Source organism: Schistocerca americana, chromosome 8 (assembly GCF_021461395.2).
Source record: "Schistocerca americana isolate TAMUIC-IGC-003095 chromosome 8, iqSchAmer2.1, whole genome shotgun sequence".
Lineage (NCBI taxonomy): Eukaryota > Metazoa > Arthropoda > Insecta > Orthoptera > Acrididae > Schistocerca > Schistocerca americana.
Window position 1 is genome coordinate 491,364,774 of NC_060126.1, and position 8,695 is coordinate 491,373,468.

The 8,695-nt window shown below is 38.8% G+C and overlaps 1 protein-coding gene across 1 annotated transcript in view; it reads left to right on the forward strand.

Annotated features, from left to right (window-relative positions):
- Positions 1-7,864, forward strand: part of LOC124545935 (pacifastin-like protease inhibitor cvp4) — a 166,803-nt gene extending 158,939 nt beyond the window's left edge. The window contains exon 6 of the mRNA XM_047124896.1: positions 7,734-7,864. Within this exon, the coding sequence (XP_046980852.1) occupies positions 7,734-7,864 (131 nt within the window). The remainder of the gene's footprint in view (positions 1-7,733) is intronic.
- Positions 7,865-8,695: the final 831 nt, after the last annotated feature.

Here is an 8,695-nt window from a genome sequence, read left to right on the forward strand (position 1 = left end):
CTGTATATAAGAAGGGTAGAAGGACGGATCCTCAAAATTACAGACCAATATCCTTAACATCGGTTTGTTGCAGGATTCTCGAACATATTCTCAGTTCGAATATAATGAATTTCCTTGAGACAGAGAAGTTGCTGTCCATGCATCAGCACGGCTTGCGAACCATGGATGAAGGGTCTCAGACGGATGCCATATTCCTAGACTTCCGGAAAGCGTTTGACTCGGTTCCCCACTGCAGACTCCTAAGGTACGAGCATATGGGATGTTTCCCATATATCTGAGTGGCTCGAAAACTTCTTAAGTAATAGAACCCAGTACGTTGTCCTCGAGTGGTGAGTGTTCATCGTAGGTGAGGGTATCATCTGGAGTGCCCCAGGGAAGTGTGGTAGGTCCGCTGTTGTTTTCTATCTACATAAATGATCTTTTGGATAGGGCGGATAGCAATGTGCGGCTGTTTGCTGATGATGCTGTAATGTACGGGAAGGTGTCGTCGTTGAGTGACTGTAGGAGGATACAAGATGACTTGGACAGGATTTGTGATTGGTGTAAAGGTTGGCAGCTACCCCAACTATAGATAAATGTAAATTAATGCAGATGAATAGGAAAAAGAAATCCGTAATGTTTGAATACTCCATTAGTAGTGTAGCGCTTGACACACTCACGTCGATTAAATATTTGGGTGTAACATTGCAGAGCGATATGAAGTTTAACAAGCATGTAATGGCAGTTGTGGGGAAGGCGGATAGTCGTCTTCGGTTCACTGGTAGAATTTTGGGAAGATGTGGTTCATCTGTAAAGGAGACCGCTTATAAAACACTAATACGACATATTCTTGAGTACTGATCGAGCGTTGGGGATCCCTATCAGGTACTGCTCGAGCGTTTGGGATCCCTATCAGGTCGGACTGAGGGATGACACAGAAGCAATCCAGAGGCGGGCTGCTAGATTTGTTACTGGTAGGTTTGATCATCACGCGAGTGTTACGGAAATGCTTCAGGAACTCGGGTGGGAGTGCCTAGAGGAAAGGAGGCGTTCTTTTCGTGAATCGCTACTGAGGAAATTTAGTGAACCAGTATTTGAGGCTGACTGCACTACAGTTTTACTGCCGCCAACTTATATTTCGCTGAAAGAGCACAAAGATAAAAGAGATTTGGGCTCGTACAGAAGCATATAGGCAGTCATTTTTGCCTCGTTCTGTTTGGGAATGTAACAGGGAGAGAAGACGCTAGTTGTGATACGAGGTACCCTCCGCCACGCACCGTATGGTGGATTGCAGAGTATGTATGTAGATTCAGATGTAGATGTTGTTACATACCTCATAGACATTCCACTAAAACATACATATTATACATGGAAATATGTAACACACCCCACAACATTCAGTTCAGTATGGAAATGGAAACAGTGTAACAGTACTCAGCATTTCCCCAAAATCAAAAAAAGATGCAGCTGCAAAATCTTCAGAAAAGAAATGGCTATAGGACTTATAATATGCAATAAGTCGAACTGCACAGACTAAAAAAAAGGCAACAACAACAGCCATTGGACAGGTGATATACAGGCAATGTGGAAGTTCATGCTCTGACGTGTGAGGGATTAAGAGTCTTCCAGCGTCACCAACGCAGACTTCATCACATTCACATCGACGATTGCAGACACATGCAGTGCAATAGGCATCCGTGGGATCCTTCTCTGGCCTCAACAGATCTCGGAGAAGGCAGCCTATCTTGAATATGTGGTTGATTTCTTCACAGTGAAGATCTTGGCCTACGTGGTCGCTGACACCTCTCATGTAAGGCAGGCAAGCAACAAGAGGAGTTTACACCGCGCCATTTTCTGTTTTGTCTTCGCTGTAACTCATAGCATGTTCTGTGTTCCTGCTGCTGTTTCTAGTGGCTTGGAGTGTTGTCCAGAGCTTGTTCAGTTCATGTTGTAGGTGGTCAGCTTGTTGAGCTCTCCTGCAATTGTTCTCTCATAAGCAAATTTAATTTTCCTTATGTGATTTTATTCTGTTCTGTTGAGATTTTCTTAGCTATCTGTTCTGCTTTATCTACCACGTGTCATATGAACGTATATTTGTAGAGATAAGACGCTAACTCCATTTGTGAACTGTACAGCTATGTTAGTTCCTTTAGCACTTTGTTGCCTAATATCATAATTTAACCAAGATCTCTCTGTGTCCAATTTATTTTTGTCTGCCGCTTGGGAATCACAGTTAATCTTTGGGTAAATTTCATTAGGAATGAAATGATTTCCAATTGTTTCTTCTGCCGTATAGATGGGCGATCTACTCCTTGTTAGTGTTGTAGGTCTGTGACGGCAATGTCTGACAGGTAATAGTAAAAATGTTAGTGTTTGTACCTAATCTTCCTCTGTTGTCACTTCAGTAACCATGTCGATAAAAACAAATGTTGTCCCTCCCCCCGAAAGGACAATAACCTCAACTACGCCTAAATTTAAAATTAATGAAAGCTGAACAAAAATCTATATTAGCGGGACAGTCATCTTTTTGTACTGTAGTAGATTATGCGTTATCACCATCTCCTCTAAAATGTAAAATGACGGTTGATTAAATGAATAATTTCTGAAACACATCTAAAAATGTCACATGACGAAAATTCGTTTTTTATACCAATTCTTCTTTGAACATTATTTGGAATAATTCAACCTGCTCCAAATCACAGACAATACCATTATTAAAATTCAGCACCTTTTTCTTGGAATATAGTTTCGTAACAGCGCAAAAGATTCACTTCAAAAAGATTAACTTAAAAAAATATATTACTGGTATGAATATCATGTAACTTTGAATCCTTTCTCTCGCAAAACATTAAAATACGAAATAACGACAACTAGAGCATTATGCTACCATCTGATTGCGACGTCCATGCAGTCAAGACACATATATTAAGACACATGATGCTCTCAATAACCACGTGGTAAACAGAAAATCGAGCAAAATAAGACAATACTGTCCACTCAAATTGGTCACAGTACAATCTTTCACTCGCTTTAGCTCCCAGCATCGAATCAAACATACTGAAAAATGACAACCCATATTTTCCAGAAAATGTCTACAGTTACGGTTTTTCTGTTGTAGAGCTTCTTTATTATTATCTTCTTCCATAAAGTGATAGTCAGTGAAGTAAAACATTCTAAAGGGACCTCAGTTAACAAAAATTCGGTTTTCGTACTCCCAGTGGAACTTGCTCGGAATGTGAAGCTAATGATAGCAGAATAAATAGCTGCATTACCCAGAAGACAACAGCAGAATAAATTATTTTTGGTGTAGAATAAGCTGCATTAACAACTCCTTCTAAACCAGTGGTTGCTGAAATGAACCATTACGGGGAAACTCTTAAAGTTATTAGTAGATTAAAATTCGAATTTCGGTCGCACCATATCTTGAACTATATTTGCAATAACAGATGCTCCATCGCACATGGCTCACAATACTACCATCATAAATCAGAGTGGTTTAGTTGGAATACAGGGGCTTAATACATGAAGATTGTAGTATATTTTATTTGAACAAACCTTATATATTTTGCTCACAAATATCTAAGACTCTCTTCCAAATAAGGCTACACTAACTGCAAAGAAAAACAGGTTTCAGTTTTACCTGTGGAGACGACTGAACCTTCAAATACTTTTTCCTCAAAATGTGTCAGTCTAATAGGCGCTGCTCATGTGTGGTTGTTTACATGTTTGGGCGGGTGACCCCCTCGGTCTAACAGGCGCTGCTCATGCATGGTTTTTTTTTACATCTTTGGGCGGATTTAGTGACATCTCTGAACAGCCAAATGGACTGTGTCTGTGATATAATATCCACAGGCAACGTCTATGTTCAGGAGTTCTGAGAACCGGGGTGATCAAAACTTTTTTGATGTGTGTATTTTGCCGATGAGACAGGGTTCACAAGAGATGGTGCTGTGAATTTCCATAATTAGCATGTATAGGCAGATGTAAATCCCCAAGAAATTCAGAAAAGAGGGCCTCTGCACCGATTCTCAACCAACATGTGGTCTGGCGTACTTGATGATAAATTGACAGGGCCATCGTGCTACCAGAAAAGTTAACTCGGGCGCATTATCTGGGCTTTTTTGTTAATGTATTGGCTACTTTGCTGGAGGCTGTGCTCATCGCAGCAACGAAGACAAATTTGTAAGCGTAGGCTTCGTCAGGGCTTTGTGCTGTCAGCTCTGCACAAACCCCTGACGAAAGGCTCTTGCAACAGTGGCCGAAATGTCGGAAAATTTTATATATTGACTATGCAGTCAACACCCTAGAACAATTTTATTGACAAAACAAACGTGTTTTATTCATGATGGCACACCAACACACGTTCATCAAAATGTGAGTGAACATCTGACGCAGACATTTTACGAACGTTGGATTTGTTGGGATGGGGGAACACCTTGGCCTGCTTGCTCCCCAAACTTCAATACCGTCGACTTTCGTTGTGGAGACAATTGAAAGAATTGTGCTACGTACGCCAATCAACGATGTGCGGACACTATTGGGTTGCATTTTCAGGGTGTGCCGGAAGGTACAACAAGGGGGTATGCTTCAAAGGGTGACTAATTCCTTATGCCGGAAGGCAAAGGGGTGTATTGTCTTTAATGGATACAACGTTGAATACCTCCTGTAAGCAAGTATTTATCGCAGAAAGTATGCATTTCCGGACCCATGTTCATTGGATTTATTTTTCTTGTTTCGATGAGTATTACCACCTCCCACACGCTGTACGTGTGACCTTGATACATGTATAGGTTTTACTTGTCTAGGTCACAAGTTTATAAAATGATATTACCGTTTCCGATTGTGCTAGCACTCATCTTCACATCCAGGATAGACAGAAAAAAATACTTTCCGTAAAAAATTATATCTACTTAGAATGACTACAATATGAAAGGAAAGAAACGTGAGAAAGAACATGCCATAACATATCATTAGACAGTGTAAGACGGCACAAATTGTACATTCAGGTATTGTGTCATGGAACTACTGTATATTTCGTTCACAACAAGACGTGGTTTTGCTAGACATCACGATTGTACGCACAATTACATAACATAATTTGTCACATTAAAACAGAATTAAACACTATATAAAAAATGTCGGGAAGTTAGCTTACGGTAGTAAACTATTTCAATAACTGAAAATAATAAAATATAGGGACAATATTTAAGCAGATAAAATAGTGATTCAAATGAGCAGGCTATTAACTGATAATGGAAGGTGCTCCTTAGAAAATTATGAAGTGACTGAAAAAATAAAATTCAAGGTAGAAGAGGAAAGCAGTACCGCAAATAGTCCGTTTCATGTCAGATAATTACATGATAATTTAACAAATAAAACGCAAAATACAGAAAGGAAGAGAAGCTGTGTTGTTCCATCGGTAAGTTTATTGCAGCCACTGGGGGTTGTTTCTTTCTGTTGCACTGCTTCTTGTTGGTGTCGTCAGTCGACGATGTACTGTGGATAAGTGTAGAATGGCCCATGCGGAAACAGCCTGGCTATCATCCCGTATTCACACTGCGCAGTAAGCATCATAATCATTCTTGTTTTTGCTTATCACTGCATCATATTTTAACACACGATGTGATACAATGAAATGCAGAAGCATGAGTGATCACTGAGGTCATTGAATAACACGAAGTTGTCAGATATTTGTTACAGTAGTCTCATCATGAGACTACTTGTTGAAAAATATGTCTAACGGAATCAAATTTATTCTTAGAAAGATACCTGAAAATATTACTTAAGTTAATGTAGGGAAATAATTCTAAAATGTTCCTTATTATCCAGTCAATTCTAAGGAATTATGGAAATAAGATCCATTAATAATTTAAATTCCTAGTAATATGAATTATAATCACATTCAACATAACTTCAGCTTGATTTATATCACAGTTACTCGTAAACTAATTAATTTAGTTTGGTCCAACCTTTATATATGGGATACTTACTACAATTTCATTAAAGACATTTCAATTTGTGGTTGTTGCTGTGAGCTTCAGTCCAGATACTGGTTTGACGCAGCTCTCCTTGGTACTCTATCCTGCGTAAGCCTCTTCACCTCCAAACAACCACTGCAACCTCCATCCTTCTGAATCTGCTTAGTTTATTCATCTCCTGATCTATCTCTACGATTTTTACCCTCCACGGTTCCATCCAACACTAAATTAATGGTACCTTGATGGCTCAGAACGTGTCCTACGAACCGATCCCTCCTTCTAGTCAAGTTGTGCCACAAATTCCTCTTCTTCCCAATTATATTCATTACCTCCACATTAGAAATGTGATCCACCCATCTAATCTTCAGTATTCTTCTGTAGCACCACATTTCGAAAGCTTCTATTCTCTTCTTGTCTACACTGTTTATCGTCCGTATTTCATTTCCATACATGGCTACACTCCATACAAATACTTTCAAAAACGACTTCCTGACACTTAAATCTATACTTGATGTGAACAAATTTCTCTTCTTCAGAAACACTTTCCTTGTCATCGCCAGTCCTCTCTATTTCGACCTTCATCATTTATTTTACTCCCCAGGTAGAAAAAGTCATTTACCCTCAGTTCCTTATCTAAATCTCTCAATATCACCTGATTTAATTCGACTACATTCCATTATCCTCGTTTTGCTGTTGTTGACATTTATCTTATATACTCATTTCAAGACACTGACAATTCCATTCAGCTGCTCTTCCAGGCCCTTAGCTGTCTCTGACAGAACTATAATGTCGTCGGCAAACCTCAGAGTTTTTACTTCCTCTCCATGGATTTTAATTCCTACTCCAGATTTTCCTTTGGTTTTCTTTACTGCTTGCTCACTGTACAGATTGAATAACATTAACTCACTCCCTCTTCAATCACTGTTTCCCTTTCGTGTCGCTTGACTCTTTTAACTACCATCTGGTTTCTGTACTAATTGTAAATAGCCTTTTGCTCACTGTATTTTACTCCTGCCACTTTCAGAATTTGAAAGAGAGTATTCCAGTCAACATTGTCAAAAGCTTATTCTTAGTCTGCAACTGCTAGAAACGTAGGTTTCCCTTTCCTTAACCTACTTTCGAAGGTAAGTCGAAGGGTTAGTATTGCCTCGCGTGTTCTTACATTTCTAAGGAATCCAAACTGATCTTCCCCGAGGCCGGCTTCTTCCAGTTTTTCCATTCGTCTGTAAGGAATTCGTGTTAGTATTTTGTAACTATGACTTATTAAACTGATAGTTTGATAATTTTCACATCTTTCAACACCTGCTTTCTTTGGCATTAGAATTAATTTTTCTTCTTGAAGTATGAAGGTGTGTCGACTCTCTTGTACATCTTGCTCACCAGATGGAAGAGTTTTGTCATAGCTCTACTGGAATATTGTCTACACCCGAGGCACTGTTTCAACTTAAGTTTTTCTGTGCTCTGTCAAATTCTTTACACAGCATCATATCTCCCATTTCATCTTCATATACGTCCTCTTCCAGTTCCACAATATTGCACTCAAGTACATCGCCCTTGTACAGACCCATCTATATACTCCTTCCACCTTTCCGACATAAATAATTATGAATAATGATAAGTCTGTCAAAACATGAAATAACCACAAAAAATTAATGGTTACAATACCTATTGTAGATAACAATTACAAGTGTTTTTAAGTAATAACTAAGTCTGATTGAACAGGCATTATTTCAACTGGTCTTCAGTCCTAGTGACAGCTCAACCTTTACTCTGCAGGTGGGAGGGCTACATGTGTGCCTGGCACAACATACACGGATGACTGCAACAAATGCATATGCGACGCTGATGGTACAAGAGGCGCCTGCACCAAACGTCCGTGTAAACGCAGAAGTAAGTACGTCAGTTAGCTCAAATATGTACTGAAGATAATGACGTTTTTACATCATTATCGTCAAGCAGACTGAAATTCATTGATTTTGCATATCATTTTAAATCTAACAGAAACCACTGGCAAGTGTACTCTCAGAAAAAAACTAAATCTACAGATAAAAACTGAATTATTTCATATAGTATTTGTGGTACATTGATCCATGTCGGCAAATTTTACACATACTGTAGTAATACTCTCGTATTACGTTTCTGAGAGGGGACCTCTAAATTACCAATGTAGTGAAGATTAGATTAGATTAGATTAGTGTGTATTCCATAGGTCATGAATACGACACTTTTTAATGACGTGGAACGTGTCAGGTTAATAAAAGGTGTCTATACAAGATATTACAGTACACAATAATATTACATGACACTCAATATTTAAATTTTTTTTTTTGGCTGGTGTTGGGGAAATTACCCTCCTACTATATCCAAAAATTCAACTAATGAGTAGAAGGAGTTGCCATTAAGAAATTCTTTTAATTTACTTTTAAATGCTATATGGCTATCTGTCAGACTTTTGATGCTATTAGGTAAGTGGCCAAAGACTTTTGTGGCAGCATAATTTACCCCCTTCTGAGCCAAAGTTAGATTTAACCTTCAGTAGTGAAGATCATCCTTTCTCCTAGTGTTGTAGCCATGTACACTGTTATTACTTTTGAATTCGTTTGGGTTGTTAATAACAAATTTCATAAGTAAATATATATACACTCCTGGAAATGGAAAAAAGAACACATTGACACCGGTGTGTCAGACCCACCATACTTGCTCCGGACACTGCGAGAGGGCTGTACAAGCAATGATCA